The sequence below is a fragment of the Manis pentadactyla genome, chromosome 13 (genome assembly GCF_030020395.1).
Source record: "Manis pentadactyla isolate mManPen7 chromosome 13, mManPen7.hap1, whole genome shotgun sequence".
Taxonomy (NCBI): domain Eukaryota; kingdom Metazoa; phylum Chordata; class Mammalia; order Pholidota; family Manidae; genus Manis; species Manis pentadactyla.
Window position 1 is genome coordinate 4925591 of NC_080031.1, and position 17379 is coordinate 4942969.

General features: G+C 51.9%; 1 protein-coding gene across 8 annotated transcripts in view; it reads right to left on the reverse strand.

The window, feature by feature from the left end:
- Positions 1-2527: 2527 nt before the first annotated feature.
- Positions 2528-17379, reverse strand: part of TMPRSS13 (transmembrane serine protease 13) — a 34005-nt gene continuing 19153 nt past the window's right edge. For 2 of the 8 annotated variants that reach the window (XM_036919886.2, XM_036919884.2), the window contains exons 8-13: positions 16185-16347; positions 15205-15377; positions 12517-12615; positions 11260-11402; positions 10961-11113; positions 2528-10274 (exon numbers count right to left, since the gene is read on the reverse strand). In XM_036919886.2, the coding sequence (XP_036775781.2) occupies positions 10248-10274; positions 10961-11113; positions 11260-11402; positions 12517-12615; positions 15205-15377; positions 16185-16347 (758 nt within the window). In that variant the 3' untranslated portion in view covers positions 2528-10247. The other 6 variants (XM_036919885.2, XM_036919883.2, XR_008993285.1 and 3 more) reach the window with 5 other exon arrangements.

A 17379-nucleotide genomic window follows, 5' to 3' on the forward strand; every position in this document is an offset into this window, starting at 1 on the left:
CCTGCAGGACGGTCCCCACTGAGCATGCAACACAAGATAGAAACTTCTCTGCCTGGAACATGCTTCCTCCTGCCTGCTTACCTTTCAGATCTTGGCTCTAAATCCCGTTTTCATGGAAGCCTCCCCTGATTCCCCTGCTACCCGCGACTGCTGCCACTTGACCAGAGCAGTGGCTCATTGTAGATGGTCATATTTTTGTATAATTTTTCTCCATGAATTTGTAGCAGTTTTTTAAAAAATGCGTGTTTGACTGCATCATGTTGAGTTTCCCAGTGTTGCATCCCTAGCTGAGTTTCTGCCTTGAAGTATTTATGGTGAATATCAGAGATATGTGTTATGTGGATAAAATGAATCTCACCCATGTGGGCAGGTCACACACACACACACACACACACACACACACACACACAGGTATCCATACAAGAACAGGTTCTCGTGCACTGTCATGTCTGCCCTTTGCATTCTTGGAAGAATAGGGTAGCTGACCTGGACACTCTTGGAGATACAGAAGTTAATTTTTAACTCTTCTGAAAATCAGTTTACCGTTTTGGATAAAAATGTAAACAATCCTGCTTACTGGAATTTACCCTTAGGAGATCACTGCTTCAGAATGAAGCACACACAAAGAAATTCACAGCAGTAGTGTTTATATCAAAATCTGAAAACTAACTACCCTACATACATGTCCACTGACAAAGTTAGTAAATCAATACATCTATACAATGGAATATCTACAGCCATGAAAGATGATGGTATATTGTGGATAAAATGAGAGTTCCTGTGGCCAGGATCCTCACCTGGCCCTGGTTGGCTGGCTCACTGCACATGTGTGAGCAATACGTTGCTATTGACTATATATAAAGAGCTCCGCCCAGAGCTCTGGGCGACACTGTGGCACTGCTGCAAGGCTGCAGGAGAGCAGAGCTGGAGTGGTGGCAGTGCCAAGGACAGAGGCCCAGAGGACAACTGTGCAGAGAGGCCCAGAGGATGGCTGTGTGGGCAGAGGGGCCCAGAGGCAGAGACTGGCTTGCTGCAGGCAGACTCGCTGAGTGAGTGGGATTTTAGTGACTGACCTGTCACCTGGAAGTAAAGTTGGGTATAACCCTTTCACCCCAGGAATGTTTTACTGTCATTTCTTTGGTCACATTGAATCCATAGTGAACTTGGCAGGGGCTGAAACCCACTGCAAGACATATATGCACTTCCCTGGGGAAGGTATTTGCCTCATATTGTTGAGGAAAAAAAATTAAGGTACAAAATAATCTGTATCCTATGATCTCATTTATATAAAATTGTAGACCTCTTTCTATGAATGCATTAAGAGTTCTAGAAAGATTTTGCCAAAATGTTAATAATATTTACTTCTGGATGGTGGTATTAAAAGTGATTTTTGTTTTCTTGTCTGCAATAGTGTCTACTTCATAACTTTGTTGGGAAAGTCAGTGAGATAAAGCATGTGATCATGTGGAGAGTTTATAGCACAATGCTTGGCCTCAGTTAACAGTTCCCTTTATATTATTTTGATAGTTTTCAGAATTGTTTGGATTTTTTTAAAATGTTCCTTTAGTGAGAGCTAAATTACAAAATTACAAAAACGATGTTTAAAAAAAAAAAAAAAGACCAGGGTGGAAAGATCCGAGGACAGGACACTATGACAAATTACAGATGTGTGTCCTCCACCTCCACCTCCAGCCCTGCCCCCAGCACTGAACACAGTCCTTAGTACCGCCACGTGCTTGTGCCAATTGGTGACTTCAACTGAATTTGGAGCACCTCTTCATCCAGAGGGATTATCAGAGAACCTGATGGAGTCCTGATCCACGAAGCAGACCTCACCCACGTCATTGCTGACCTTGAGGGCATTAGCCATACTCCCCTCCCTCCCCCCATCAGAGCAGAATGAGGCAAGTGTTCTAACTAGGTTAGAGCACTCCCCTGGGATGCATCAGGCCCCGGAAGTAAAAGAAATGCAAATTCCCAGCGACTCTCCCACCCACTGAGCCCATCCTTACACTCCAATTAGGTTAACATCTCTCTGCTTCAGCAAGGCCCAACATCACCGCAGAAAGCTAACTAGCCGGGGCCTCTCCGGATGAGGGCTGCTCTTCTTTTCCTGAGAGTGGGCAGCGAGGGATAAAATGTCAGTAGAATTTCCAGGGACTAAGTCTCCTAAATCAGTATCTGCAGATTGCCCTCTTTCGTCTTGAGTGTGGTCTGAGGTGCAGCTCTCAGAGGGCAGTCTAAACACCCCTGGGGGTGCCTGAGACATCTTCACGGGATCAGCAGGGTCAAAACTGTTGTCCCAGTGATATTACGGGCCATTTGCTTTGGCCACTGCGTTGACACCTGCACCAATAGGGCAAGATTGCTGGCTCCTTACACAAATCACGGCAATGGCACCAAAGTGCGCGTGTTGTCATTGCATCCCTCACCACCACATACTTGCCATGTTTGCTTGGGAACCTCCCTGATGAGCAGCAGGAATTATTAATTACTAAAACTTATAATTTTATTAAACCTCAATCCCCAGTACATGTCTTTTTAATATTCAGTGTGAAAGAAGATGGGGAGTATATACATAAAGTACTTCTGCTGCATACCCACATCCTAAGAGGGTCTTAAGGAGAAGCGCTGGCATTTTTGAGCTATGAGCTGAACCAGCCACTTTTCTCATGAAACACCACTGTTACATGAATGAAGACTGACAAACTATGATTATTCAGACTTGAGTCATTTTCTCAAAAAGGCAGCCTCCAGGAAGACATCTGACAATATTTGTCGCTAATGATAGAACTTGAACTTTCAATCGAACATTCGAATTTTGGAAAATTCGGGTCTGCAAGCTTGACAGCTTGCCAACCCTTACAGACTTCTCTGATGAGACCAGTGGTGATATTAATACATATTGTTTTTCACATTATCTAATGAAGTCTGTCACTATCAGGAGATGCTCATAACTCAAAACCAGTATTTTCCAAATGACCAATGCATGATGTTATAAAATTAGGCCTGGGTAAAATAGTGCACCATAGACTAAGAGATTTTAATGTAAGCAAGTACACTGACAGATTTCAGATTCCACATTGCAACCAGCCCTCAAGAAACTGCTACTTGTCAAGTTTGAGTATAGTATCAAAGAAAAATACCCATAATTTTCTGAAAAAGCTGTTAAAATACTCCACTTAGCAATTCTGTATCTGTGTGAGATCGAATTTTTCTCATGTATTTCAACCAAAACAACATATCTCGACAGATGGAGTACTGAAGCAAGTAAGAGAAACCAGCTATTTTTTAGGCCAGATATTAAAGAAATTTGCAAGACTGTGAAACAATGTCACTCTTCTCCTTAATTTTTGTCTTGAAAAATACAGTTATTTTAAGATCATTTGTGTTACCATGTAATTAAATACTTAGCTATAAATGTAATGAAATAGGTATAGGATCTGTATGCTGAAAACTATAAAACTTAGGTGAAAAAAATCAAAGAAAACCTAAATAAATGGAGAGACATAATATGGTCATGGTTTAGAAGACTCAGTAGTTAATATGTCAATTCTCTCCAAGTGGATTATCAATTTATTGCAATCTCAATAAAAATTCCAACAGGATTCCTTAGAATATAGACAAGCTGGTTTGAAACCATATATGGGAATGTAAGGGATGAAAAAGTCAAAGTAATTTTGAAAAAAAAAATTTTTGGAGGATTCACCCTAGCCAACTTTTAAACATACTGTGAAGCTACAGTAATTAAGACAGGGTGGCACTGGTGAAAGGATAGACACATAGATCCATGGAACAGAATAGAGTCTAGAAATATAACCCACAAATATGCTCCACTGGTTTTTGACAAAATGCAAAGGCATTTTGACAAAATGGGGAAAGTACAGTCTTTTCAGCACTGGGACAACTGGACATCCATTCTGTAAATAAACAAGGAACCTCAATCTGACCTCAATGGTATCCAAAAGTTAGCTCAAATGGATCTCACATCTAAATGTAAAACATAAAACAATAAAACTGCCAAGAGAAAATTTTCACAAGCTTGGGTTTGGCAGAGTTCTTAGCACAATTCAAAAAGAAAAAAAATGATAAATTAAAATTCACCAAATAAAAAAATTTGTTCTACAGAACCCAATTAAGAGAATAAACAGACAAGTTGCATGGGGAAGAAATAGTTACAGATCACATTTCCAACAAAGACTAATATTTGGAATATATAAAGAATTCTCAAAATTCAACAATAAGAAACAAACAACCCAACAAAGAAACAGGGGTAGGACCTGAACAGGCACCTCACTGAAGAGGAAATACAAACAGCAAATGGCACATGAAAAGATGCTCAACATCATTAATCTTTAGAGAAATGCAAAGTAAAACCACAATGAGCTACCATTATACATCTAGTAGAATGGCTATGATAAAAAATACTGGCAGTACCAATTACTGGTGAGAATGTGGAGCAACTGGAACTCTTATTTATAAGGTGGGGATGCAAAATGGTACAGCCCCTCTGAAAACAGCCTGGCAGTTTCTTGTAAAGTTAAACATAAAATTACCATATGACCCACCAGTACCACCTACAGTGATTTATCGTAAAGGAGTGAAAACTTAGATTAGTTGAAAATCCATACACAATTATGGAAATGTTTTCTGCTATGATCTCATCAGGAAGGAATGGCTTTGACCCAAAGGAGAATGTCTAGGCCTCTCTTGTGCAACGTTTGTAGGAGAGATGGGCCTGAACTGTCTGCAAAAAGGGCTTTGGGGCTGAAGAGAAGCGAGCAGCCTGGGCCTGACCCAGGGAAAGTGGGATTCCTGAGACCGGGAGCACAGACAGCAGCAAATCCGTGGTACTCCTGCACCTGCAAAATCCTCTGAGCGGTGCCGGGAGGGCCACAGACTGAGCACCCAGCCTGGGGAGCAGTGGGCAGACTTCTCTGGGTCGTAGCATCCTGGGGTAGAACATGAAGAGGGACATTTTCCAGCCAAGCTGCAGCAGTTCAAAGTCAGATTTTAATCCGCTTTTAAAAAGAACAGCATCATTTCTTGTAGCTTAGTGACATGGAACAAACGCCTGCTGGCTCTATAGATGTTAGTTGGAAGCCCAGAATGGCTGAGATGGCCCTGGGCGAGCATTTGCCATGAGAAGAGAGCAAAGGGTGGTCTCCTGGGGAGCAGCATTAAGGTGCTTGTGGAAGACAACAGGGGCGGCCAAAGGGCCAGAAGGGGACCTAGGAGAGCTTGACGTCACAGAAGGCGTGGCAATTTCACAAAGTAGTGAGCACTTGACAGTGAAATGCTGCAGAGAGTTCCAGAAGGTGAGGACTAAAACGTCCACATCAGATTTGGCAACACGCAGTTCACTGACACGGTGGGGCAGGAGCCAGACGGCTGTAGATGGAGGAGAGTCCGTGTGGGGTCCGAACACGTGTGCCCCCTCACAGCCCTGAGCTGTCAGCTCCATGGCTAAGCAGTCGGATGCTGCCAGAGCAGGGCCAGGGACAGGTAGCCACCCTGGTCCCATCAGTGACTAGAGAGAGCAGGGTAAGCTCACCTCGGTGGAGCTCCATGACCAACAGAGGGGGACGAGCATCTGCCTCAGGTGTGGTGAGCCCTCACAGACGTCACCCATGACCATAAGTTAGAGGAAGGTTTACACAAAGAAATAGCACATTTTCTAAGACCTGAAGATGTACCCAGATGTCCCCCTCCTTTCTCATTCATCTGACGAGGGGGTATGGAAGTGAAGGACCTGGCTCTTCTGCTGCGAATTCAACACTTGTTGAGAGAGCACAATAGCTAATCACTTTGCCCTGCTTGTTTCCATGTGGCCTCCCATTTATCCTGCCACGTGTGGGACAGATACACCCATTTCACATATGAGGAAACAGAGAGGCTGGCTTGCCCAAGATCACATAGCTAAGTAGGTGGTGCAGCTGGAATCTGCACTGCCAGTACTTGGGCTCCAACTTCAGTGCTCTCTCCATTACCACGCAGTATAATTAGGAGGAAACATTCCAAGAAAATGCCATGCTCCCTTCTGTGAAAAGTGGAGGACTTCCCCTGAGACTCAGGGCAGGGACAGAGGAGGCGTCCTGTCACAGCCAGCTCCCATGTCCCAGGGGCAGGAGCACAGCTGTGGAGGACCAATGGCCAGGCCACACCCTCACCTGCTCAGAGGGCTCATCTAATAAAACCTTCTCGGACAGCCCGGGCTGCCTACGGTCCTCCCTGTTTGGCTGGGTGGACCCATGGTAAGATCGCTGCCTGGGTGTCAGGTTTCCAAGGATCGGGAAGCCTGGGTCAGTGCAGAGGAGGTAGGGAATGAGTGGCATGTGCCTCTCAGAGCCACCTACGCCCAGAGGAGAGACACGGAGGTGTCCTGGGGCAGCAGCTTGTCACGGCATGGGAGGGCATCCCAGAAACCATCCAATTGGGGCGGGGGTACAGGAGGTGTGGGAGGCCCCCTCCACTCATGATGCACTTGTCCCAGATTCTGGGAACTGCAGGCAGAGTTTCTGGTCATGTGACCCTCTGAGGTGGGTACCCAGGCTTCTCTGGGGAATCGTCCCACCCTGCCCATCCCAGAGCAGAGGCCAGTGGCGAATGCAAGGAAAGATACACAGAGCCAGGTGGCGCGGGTCCTAAAAGGCTGCAGCCAAGAGGACTCCACCTTGTTTTGAAAAGCAGCTTCTAAAATCAGACAACTTGGATTCAAAGTCCGACTCAGCCACTTGGTAGTTGTATAGTTTGGGGAGGCTTACTCCAGTCCTGTTGGCCTTTGTTTCCTCATCTGTAAAACAGGGATAGTAACAATGCCTACTGCATGCTTACAGGAGCTAACACACGTCAGGTGGTTAGCACAGCATCTGGCACGTGGCCAACATTCAGCAAATGCTGGCTCTTGGTCCCATCACTGTGATCATTATGAGGAGCTCTCTGCGTGCATCTCCCAATTGCATCCGGACATCAGCGAAACAATTATAGGAAACAATAGCCCCGGGGAATCTAACCAAACCCCAGAGGCAGCTGGATGGGCAGCTAGGCTGGAGCTGGCTCCCTCCCCAAAGAGCCATCATCTGTCCCCACCGCCCTCCAACACAGTCGCTTGGCCTCAGCCTCCTTCCCCAGGGACACTCAGCAGACAACAGAGTTGTCAAAGCCAGACTTTGGCTGGTACCTGGAGACGCCTAGGACCCAGGGAGCACAGGACAATGTCAGCAGAAACACCCCACCCACCACCCCGCGCGCACACGCGCGACATAACTGTATAGATGTCCCAGGCCGAAGGAATGTGTTTTTCTTTTCCTACCCTGACACCCTTTTCTCTGCCTTATCTCTCCCCTGACCCACATACCTCCACCCTGCCCTGGGAGGCCTGACACAGGAAGAAGTTCTGGTTTCTAAGGAAAAACAACAGACGTGGCCTAAAACCTAACTGGGCTGCAAGGCCTGGCTTCCGGACTAAGACCCACTTCCTCCCGTGGGCAGGGTTAGCAGGTCGTCTAGAATGCGTGCTCGCTCTTGCACAAGCCCCAACCGAGGACTGCATTTCCCAGCCCCACTTTATCCAGGCGGTGCTGGTGACACGCTGACACCCATACGACATGAGTGAGAATGACATGCATCGGTTTCTTGCCAGAACGTTCAAGAAGGGATGTGCCTTCTCCATGTTTTCTTTCCTCTCTCTCCCAGCCAGAGTCGATGACAAAGTCACCAGGCAGGAAGAGTCTGAGTCCCTCAAAAGTAATGTGGAAGGAAGCTTCCCACTGACCCGACATCCTCCTTGGACACTGAGATGGACAAGAAACAAACGTGGATGGATTAAGCCACTGGTATTACAGGAGATTGTGGGATCCATTCCAGGAGCTGTGTTACCCCTGCTGCTAACACAGTGAGCTTGGCACCTGCCCCCACAGCTTCCCGTTCAGATGGAGAAAGAAAAAAAACGGAGAAAGGACTCCCCCTGCATCGAGACGGAGACTGAAGCAAACAAACCTGAGGTGCTCAAAGGCCAGGGCCATGGAGGCAGGCCTGGAGAATTCTGTGCTTGTGGCCAGAGTGGGTGCTGCGGGGTGCTGGGCTTTCATCAGTGGGATATGGACGGTGGAGGTCAATACAGTCAATGCAGGAAACGCACAGGCAGAGCAGGAAGGTACAAATCTCTCAGAAGAAGCCAGTGAGACCACCCATCAATTCTTTTGGAAATAGTTGAGTCAGGTAAGCAGTGAGAGTTTCTTGTGAACAGGTCTCTTACTGAGCCAGTAAAGGCAGAGGTGGAGAAAGAGGAAGGAGGGAAAAAGGGAAAAGGAGGCGCTCAGGGGTCCCTCCCCACTCCTGTCTGTGTTGTGAAGGCTCACCTGCTTCTAAAGACGCACTTCAAACCATGTCCACCGTGCAGGCTTCTCTGACCTCCCTGGGTACGCCTCGTGGCTTCTTCATCCGTGCTCCAAGCCCAGTGTCCACGATCAGCCATAGCTTCCACCACGCTGGGGCACGAGCTCCTCAGGACCCCACTGTGGGCTTTGCAGCCCTTGGGCCTGGCATAGGCACCCGGCACAGAGTGGACACTGATATGGCGGGCGAATGAACAAGTGAACACATGATTAAACGAGCAGAGCCCAAAGCCGAGGCCCACACGGAGGCTGTCTGGGTCCCTGAGTGACAATCTCAGTTTTCTACCTAGGGTGCCAGTGTAACAGCCAATGACAAAATTTTCAGGTCACACAACTTTTATTGCTGAGGGCCATTGCTGGGGGCTGTTGGAGACCTGGATGTTGCCCTCCCCGAGCCCTCAGCCTCAGTAACATGTCACTAGCCCCCTCAGACTCTGCTCAGCCATGCTAGGCAACCCCAGCCTGCTCTTCCAGACCAGTGCCTCCCCACGCCGCTGCCAGCCTGAGCTAGGCCAGGCTGATCTGCGGGGACCCTTCCTCTGGGAGGCATAGCGCCAGCAGGCGGGTCCGCGCAGAGGGAGGGGAATGGGCAAGGGACAGGTGCTCCAGGGGGGAGGCTGGGGAACACCCGGGCCTTCCGTTGGCACAAAGGCTGGGAGCGCTGAAGGCTCGCAGGGGTAGGGCAACTCAGATCCTTCGGAGGGGCTTTTGTAGGGCCTGGGCACAATGTCAGCCTGCTCTCCACGTGGCCTTCATGTCTGTGCTGCTTCTGGAACTACTCAAAAATCAAAAGGCAGAGGAAGCCAAGAAGAAACTCCGAAGTCCCAGTATAGCACTGGGTGTGGGAGGTGCCTGTTCCCTCGGCTCCGGGGGGGCCTGCCCTTTTCTTCATGCCCTGGTGGCAGCCCTTGCTTGGATGCCACTGCAGGTGTGGCTCTGTGGTGTCAGATCTGCTCACCAGCCCAAATGAGGATCCGCATCCCTGAGTATCTCAGAGGGGCCCCTTCATCCAGTCCCTCGAGGCCAGAAACATTCTGCCGGCCTCTGGAGTGGGGCGACTCCCATGAATCTCCCAGAATTCTTGGGGTGCTTGCTGCTAGCTCTGAAGGCTCCCGGAAGTTTTGGAGATTCTTTAGAAATACATCCACTGCCATCTCTTAAATATAAAACTAAACTAAAATAAATCTGCCCCAACAGCCTGTGGCCAGTCAAGAACAGTGAGCCCTGTTCCCAGTGTTTGGCCTGGACAGCCATGGCTCGGCCAGTGCCGCCATCCAGGGCACCAGTGGGAGGGGGCAGGATGCTTGCAACGCCAAGGGGGGCATCTTCCCACTACAGACAGTCCAGGCACCCCGTGGCACCCATTCTCTGTCCTGCGACAGCGTGTCTCCTGGGCCGCTGGGGGCTGCTCCATCTGGGCTAGTCTCTGAGTCCAGGTCAGAGGAGCAAGACTTCATGATGGGACCTTCCAGGCCCTTCCCTGAGCTCTGTTTGGACTGCACCTCCTCCAGCCATTATGGCTGTGCCTGTAGGAACCTCCACGGTACCCAGCCTGTTATCTCCAGGTGATGTCCACCCTGGGGTTTGGGATGAGTCAACAGTTCTCCTGGTTTCTGAAGACCCTGGGAGAGCAGCAACACACGCGCACGCACACACACACGCGCACACACACACGCACACACACATGCACACACGCACACACAGTGTGTATTCACAGAGGCAGCAGACAGCAGAGGTGGGAGTAACGAAGGTGCCTGGTGGCCGTTAGCCCAGATGATGTCCCAGCGGCCCAGTCCCTGTGGTCAGAGTCTGTACAGCAGCCAGTGCCGTGAGCTGGAGCAGGGAGGCGGCTTAGGATTTCCGGAAACGCACCTCACTCTGAGGACAAGAACAGGGGGGACAGGGTGAGGCAGGCTGGGAATGTCAGAGCTTAACACTCAGCCTGGCTGTCACCTGGCACTGCCCCACAGAGACAAGGGGACAGCGGAGGGAAAAAGATGGAAGCAGGTTTTGGGAGACACACTAGACAGGGCTTCTGCAGCCCCTCCGTGTCCCGTCTGAGCTCTCTCCTCTGCTCTGCCTGCACCCAACAGGAAAGGAAGGGTGGGCACAGCGTTTCTGCCTGAGGGCTAAGACATCAGGCCCGGAGAAGGGAGGGGCTGACTGGATCGGCAGGTGCGGGGCTGAGTCCTCAGTTCCCGATTTCCAGATGCCAGGAGACCAACTTCCTGCCCAGGAGGAGAGGCCACCTACACGTGCCCGTGTGAACCCACCCCTCAGCCATCGCCAGGGAGAGGCCTTGGTGCTGGGGCTGCACTGGCCTAGGACCACCCTTCCCCAGCCCCCTGAGCCCTGTTCTGAGGAAGGAAAAGGAAATGGGCAGCCAGGGTTGGCCTGATGGCTGCTGCCGGCTCTGTCCCGCTCTTCTGCACTTCTGCACACCCCCAAACCTGAGGGGTGAGGGGACCTCTGACAAGACCCTGCGGAAGGCCTGGGCCCTCTCCCAGGCACCCCCCCTCGGTGCCCCCGGCCTGCTCGGTCCCATGCCCACACTGGGCTCTCACCTCCATCTTGCTGTAAATCCAGGGCAGGAGTTCTGCCACCTTGGTGTACACCCCAGGCTTGTTTCTCTGGCCACAGCCCGTGCCCCAGCTGGTGACCCCAGCCAGGTACCAGCGGTTGTTCTGCTCGCAGACCAGGGGCCCCCCGCTGTCCCCCTACAGGCCAAAGCAGGCACATTAGCGGGGCGGGAGAGGTGGCCCTTGAGCAGGAATGGGTGGCACCTGATTCTCCCTCTAATCCCAACACCCCAGCCTTCCGCCACTGCCCTGGGGTCCCCAACCCCCACCGAGAAGCAGCTCACCTGGCAGGAGTCTCTGCCCCCCCGGAGATCCCCAGCACACATCATCCGCGGGGTGAGGTAACTGTCATAGACCAAGTAGTCATTGCACTTCCTGAAGTCGATGAGGCTGACCTGCACCTCCCGGAGGAAGGGGGATGTCCTCTCTTCAGAGAAGCACAGTCCAGAAGAGAGGACAGGGAGGGAGTGAGGCTCTGGCCAGCTCTGTGGCCTTCCAGCTGCCCGCCCCGAGACCCAGACTCACAGCCTCCTGGGAGTGGAGAGCCCTATTCCCGTGGGTGGCCTCCCGGGCACACACACCCTTGTGCCAGGCACCACTCCCTACGTGTGATGGAGACAGACATGTACACAGACAAACCACAGCCTGTCGACCCTCCGACATGTTGCACCATGCTCCTCTGTGACCAAAGCTCCATCAAGTACATCGTTTCATTTGTATTTAGTGAATTTGTCCTGAAGAGGTGTAATTAACCCACTCACAGAGGGAGAAACGGAAGAAGTGACTTGCCCACAGTCATACAGTTAGTCGGCTATGCAGCCAAGATCAGAGCAAGGCTGCTCCCAGGCCAGGCACCACGCCACCACACTGAGCTGACGCCTGCAGGGGGCCTGGCAGCAGCTAGGCCAGCCGGGGGCACGCACTCCTGCTGAACATGAACAACCCTCCAAGACCAGCATGGGGCCAGGCAGCTCTGCGACGGTGAAGAAGTGAGGCCAAGTGAGCCCCCTTCAGCAGCTTATTTAAGCACAGATGAAAACAGGGTAGGGCACTGTGCAAACCACAGGAACACCAGCCATCCCCCCCCCTTGGCCAGTATGAGTGGCTGCTGCTTCTTCACTAGCAACAGCTTTAGACTCAGTCCTTTCTTAACCCCTAGATGAGGTTGTGGAGACCCCCAATCATAGGATTGCCCTGCTTTCTGAAAGCATCCAAACTGGAGAAATGCTCCACCACTGAGCCCCCCAGGCCACCCAACTCCCATAAGTCCTGTCTAACACCCTCTTATCGAGATGCTCCACAGTTCTCCGTGCGTGTGCACCCCTCAGTGCAGTGAACACCAACCAGCTTGTTCAACTGCAGGGGTTTTCCAGGTGGTGTTGGCTGGAGGGCACTGCCATACAGGCTGCCTCGACACCTACACAGGTGAATCTACACACACATTCACCCCCAGGCCCAGGAATCTATACACCCAAACCCTCATCTACATGCACCCCCCATCCACACACGCAGACCCACGGTCTAGCATCTCTGCCCCTCACCGTCTGCCTCGTTGGTCTTGCCAAAGCCTGTGATCCAGCAGGTCTCATTGAGGCTGAAGGTCTGTCCGTGCATGGGGAGGCAGGCAGGGTGGACGTGCGCTGCAACAAGACTTTAAGACATCAATGAAGGGACAAGCTGGAGGTTCCGGTTGGTGGGTGGGGAGGAGAGACAAGAATTTCAATGTTGTAGGTCTGCCCTCCTTGACCCCAGAGTGGTTCTGAATCTTTCAGGGCCTTGAACTGACCAGACCAGGAACTTAAGCACTTTATCTGGACCCTCCGTCATTCAGGTTGCTGCTAGAGTCCCCAGATTTCAGAGGGTGCCACCAAGGCAGATGCGTATGCCACCGAAGCTCCCCTGCGCCAAGCTGATAGTGTGGCTGCAGGCCTCTCCCATGCCTGCTGGCCTCCATGCCAGGCTTCATCAAAGAAAGGAGAGAAGCAGGCTAATCCCAGGTACTGTTTGCCCTGCTGTCTCAGTGGGCTGGGGAGGGCACCTGCTGTCTGGCCACCACTGGAGACTCTCCCTCCAGGGTGAGACAGTCTCCCCAAGTGGGAAGAGCATGTCCCTAGAGGCACAGACCATGAAACCCTACTCACTTGTGGCCATACTCAGAAACATTGGAAGGTGCTGTTGTATATCACTTCATAAGCTCCCTCTGAGGGCTGGTGTCCCCAGATGGACCAGGGCATTGACCACCCTAGTCCAATTTGCAAGAGGAAAACATTAGTTGACAGAATGTTTGCAGTGTTCTCAATTGTTTGTTACACTGACTGCAGCTTCCTGCACCTAGAGTAGTGCCTGACTCTCAGAAGGTACTCAACAAATACAGGAGGGAGGGAGGGGAGGGGGAGAGAGGCAGGGGAGAAAGGAGGAAGGAAAGAAGGAAGGGAGGGAAGGAGACAGGGAGAAACAGAGGGAGAGAGAGAATGCATGCATGTTAAATTTTTCTCCTATCAATTAAGCTTTTGTGTCTAATGTATTTGTCTGCTAGAAAGTAAACAAAATAAGAAAGGAAGGGATGGCACCAGCTATTAACATAAAATGCAAAACATGATTTCTTAAAATAGTTTGTGCTCATTTTTGAGACCCAGAATCTTAAAACATGTAACACTATTACATGTTCCACTCATTTGGGGGCCTGCACGACTGAGTTTTCACAGATAGCACTGTGGTTTCAAAGTCCTTGGCCCACCAAACGAGTTAAAGAAGGTCTGCTCTGATTTTTAAACCAAAAACCAGGGCACATGGTCCGACCACAGGACCACATAAATCTGAGCTGTGATTCTCAGACTAGAGGTATGCTTCCTGCACTGGGCCTCTCAGAATCCGGAGAGGGGCTGCCATAGTCTGAAAAAGCATATACAACATTATAATAACTTTCATCTGTTTTACAAATTATGTAATTTGATTTGGAATTCCAAATAATATTAAGGGGGGTTTGGGTGGGTGGGTGAGATCTGGATGCCTAGCAAATGGAGTCTGGGTTTTACGAAGCCGGGACGGTCTGTTCTGTCCTGAAAACTGACTGCCCCCTTTCATGTGTGCATAGGAGGGCGGGGGTGTCTCCGGCTGGTGGGCGTGGCTCCGGGCTGGCCCCTCCCAACCGAGCCCGGCCTGTTTCCTCCACCTCACACCACTCAGGTGAGCTAACTGCTCTGATTCAGGACCTGCCTCCCTAACGACCGCCAGGAAAGGCCAGCTCACAGGCTCAGGGCGCGAGAAAGGCTGGACCCACCAAGGTGCCCCCCAAGGCTTCCGGAAATCCGGGTCTGCTCCCTCAGGGAAGCCTCCCGCGCCCGCCAAGACTGATCAGGTGCCCAGTCTGTGCCACCACGACTCCGCCTGCTGCCCCCAACATCGCATCGCTGGCTGGCTGTGTGTGTCACCGTTTTGTTCTATTTGCAGTGACAGCTGCAGAGCTCGCGGCAGAGCAGACACACAGTAAGTATTCCGTAAATGAACCCGTCAGTGAATGAACGGAGGGATGAAGCCTTCTTTGATCTGCTCCTGAGAACTTCAGTAGCGCCTCCTTCCTGCAGCCTCCGTCGGTCCTGAGCTGCAACCTCCCGGCCTGAGTTGGCTGTGTGCTCGGTGGGGTCTCAGCTGTGGAGTCAGCAGTTTGCCAGCAAAGAGCCACGTGGGAGGAACACCGCTTGGGAGCTGGGCCGACCTGGCGCCGGTCCTGGAGCTGCCACTTACCACTTCATGACCTGGGTAACTCTCTCTCTCTAAAGCTCCATCTCCTCAAATGTAAAATGAAGCTAATGACAGTACCTGCTCCACGGGACTGGTAGTGAGGAGTACATGAAATCACGGAAGTGAATGCCTGCCACAGTGTCTGGCTCCCGTTGGGCGCTCCGTACGTACCAGTGAGGCAGTTCCGTTTATTTATATTGATTAAGACCAGCATCCAAGCCTTGGTGTGTCACCAGTTGGCAATGTGAGATGGTGTCATTCAGGGCAAACTTATTTCCAGCCCCTGGGCCTCCGTCTCCCCAATTATAAAATAGAGGTGTTCTATTAAATTGTCCCTAAGAGTCTGATTTCCACCACACTGAAGCTTGGGGACCCTGAGGTGGGTCAACAGGACCCTGAGATGGGTTGACAGATGCTGGCAAGGGCAGGGCTGGCCGCGAGAGCCGCCAGGATGAGCTGGGGTGGGGGACAGGGGTTGCTTCACTCACCAGATAAGGCCAGGGGCTTGGAGAGCCGCATGAGGGCGATGTCGTAGTCATCTTCGTCGTCAGTGTAGTTGCCGTTGATGATGATCTGGGAGATGGAGGTCGCCTCTGGCAGCTGGTGCAAGTTGTTGGTGCCTGCATACACCTTCCAGCCCTCCAAGATCTTCTCCCGGGTCCTGCAACAGCCACAAGAGCCCCCTGGCCGCGTGTGCCACACAGATGCTGCGGCCGGGGGCACCAGCGTGCAGGCGGGAGGAAGGATGCCATGACCACTGCAGGGAGCCCCCTATCTTTGCCCAGGGCTCCAAAACAATCCTCTACCTCCAAAAAACCGTTCTGAACTAGCCACTCTGCACCTTATGATAATAACGAGGGGACGAGTGAGATCTGTGTGAGCATTCACCACTCCATCTCCTCTGCACACCACCAAGGATCAAATAAGGAGGGCAGGCCACATCTCAGTAGTAGTATCCTCAGCAGAAACAGAGCTGCAGACAGGACAGAGCTACCCGCTGAAGACCCGTCTCCAGAGCCCTTTCCTGTCCACCAGCTCAAAGGGACAAGCCTGGCTGGTGACCCTCAGGAGCTGACTGCACCGCCCTCCCCGCGGCCCCCGTCCCTCCATGCCTGGGACAGCATTCCTGATTTCTCGGTTTCTCTCCTCTAAGTTCCAGTCGCAGCAGAACCCAAAGCCTCTTTGTGCCATCCTGTTCCTCAGGGGCAGCCCCCCAAACCCTTCTCCCTGCCGCCTCACCCTCCCAGGGCACCATCAGTGGTATTTTCTCATTCTGGGCATTGATCAGAACAAATACCCCCCAACTCACACTCCCAGGGCCAAATACCAACTGCAGACCATGACGCTGGCCACACCAGTGTCCCCAGGCCAGGCCCACAGGCGGAGCCCTCCTCCTTGGAAAGAGACGTCCGTTTGCCATGGGCCCTGCATGGTGAGCCCTGAAGGGGCGGCGCCCTCAGGCACTTACACAAAGAAGCAGTGGGCAGCGGTGAGCACCCACTGAGCGGCGATCAGCGTGCCCCCACAGATGTGGGTGGTGCCGTAGTGCAGACTGACTTGCCAGGGCCACTTGTTCTCTGGGGCCAGCACCCCTCCCACGATCCGCCCGGTCGCTGCCCTCAGTCCGCAGTCTGGGGAGGAGCAGAAGAGACGAGCTACGAACTCAGCCTCCTTCAGGGCTGCCGCTCTGCTCCCCGGGGTTACGGGCAGGCCCAGGCAGCCCCAGCCTGAGGGCACCTGCCCACACCTTGACGCAGCTTTGCTCACTTAGGCTGATGCAACACAGCTGTTCCTGCCAAGGCCGAGCTCCCACCTGGTGGGTGAGCTTTCTGGGATCATCCAGTGGGAAGTTTGATCCCAGGCAGAGCCCATTCATTCATTCTTTCATTAATTCAACACGTGCTTATTGAGTGCCCGATGCCTTGGGCCTTGGGTCAGGCATCAGGGTCCTGACCGTGATACCACAGCTGCCACCTGGAGCTCAGGAAAGCAGACCAGGTCTAAATGACCTTGAATTGACAGGCACGTGATGGGGATCTCTGTTATTTCAAAACAAAGGAGACACAAACATCCCATGATGTGCGTGTGGGTTTGTGCCCCATGGCTCCCCAGTGGGCCATTTAGTGCTGTCGGGGACCCTGCTCCCTAAGGGAACACTTCCCATGTTCTGGAGTGAGTCATCCCCCTGAAACACGGACATGGAGGGCAGCCCTTGGAGTTTGTTCAGACCTGTGTGCTTTTTCCTGAGAAGGAGGAGAGAGTGGAGAGCCAGTGGGGTCTGAGGGGTGGGCACCCCACCTATGGCACTGTGCCAGCCCACCCAAAGGGGCAGCCCCACCTGTGGTCACTGAGAGCACAGCGCTCGGGGACCTGTGAACAGCTTGGGCTTGGGGTCAGACCCGAGGTCAAAGGCCAGCTCCTCACCTACTAACAGTCTGACATTAAGCCAAGCAAGCACTTCAGTTTCTTTTCAGTAAGTGGACAATAGTGGCATCTGCCTTGTGATAATCAAATCATGTTCATAAAGAGATAGGCACAGTGCCTTGTGTGTAGATGTGCTCAGTAAACGTTGGCTGATTTAGTTCCGCGTCTATTAATGTAGAGGCTTTCAGCTGGCCCAGACTCGCTCTCCCAGTGCTCTGGCCCCTGTCCAGAACCCAGGA